At 47.9% G+C, this 376-nt stretch overlaps 1 protein-coding gene across 1 annotated transcript in view; it reads right to left on the minus strand.

Annotated features, from left to right (window-relative positions):
* The window catches only part of LOC118425367, a 32,523-nt gene that overhangs the window by 2,633 nt on the left and 29,514 nt on the right, over positions 1-376 (minus strand). Inside the window, exon 13 of the mRNA XM_035834175.1 lies at positions 299-376. Within this exon, the coding sequence (XP_035690068.1) occupies positions 299-376 (78 nt within the window). The remainder of the gene's footprint in view (positions 1-298) is intronic.

The raw sequence follows: 376 nt of genomic DNA on the forward strand, positions 1-376 counted from the left end.
ACATGCCTCTCTCGCGCACATGCTTCTCATACGCACATGCTTCTCTCGCGCACATCGCGAAAAGACATTTTTTACACAATTAAATCCCCGCGAACTTAAATGCATTTACAGTAAATTAGCAAAAATTAAAATTAAATCAGAGACAGGTGCGCGAGAGAAGCAAGTGCGTGAGAGAAACAGGTGCGCGTGAGAAACAGGTGCGCGAGAGCGAGTCAGAAACTCTCTAAGTCTCTAAGTCAGAAACAACAAGATGATACCCTAGACTCACTGGCCCAATGAAAGAAGCAGGGATTCTTACCTAGGGCGCCTCCTGTTGAGAGTTGGTAAATCTGCAGGCAGCCCGCCCTGTTGTAGGTGCATCCAGCCCCGCTGTATG

Source organism: Branchiostoma floridae, chromosome 11 (genome assembly GCF_000003815.2).
Source record: "Branchiostoma floridae strain S238N-H82 chromosome 11, Bfl_VNyyK, whole genome shotgun sequence".
Classification (NCBI taxonomy): domain Eukaryota; kingdom Metazoa; phylum Chordata; class Leptocardii; order Amphioxiformes; family Branchiostomatidae; genus Branchiostoma; species Branchiostoma floridae.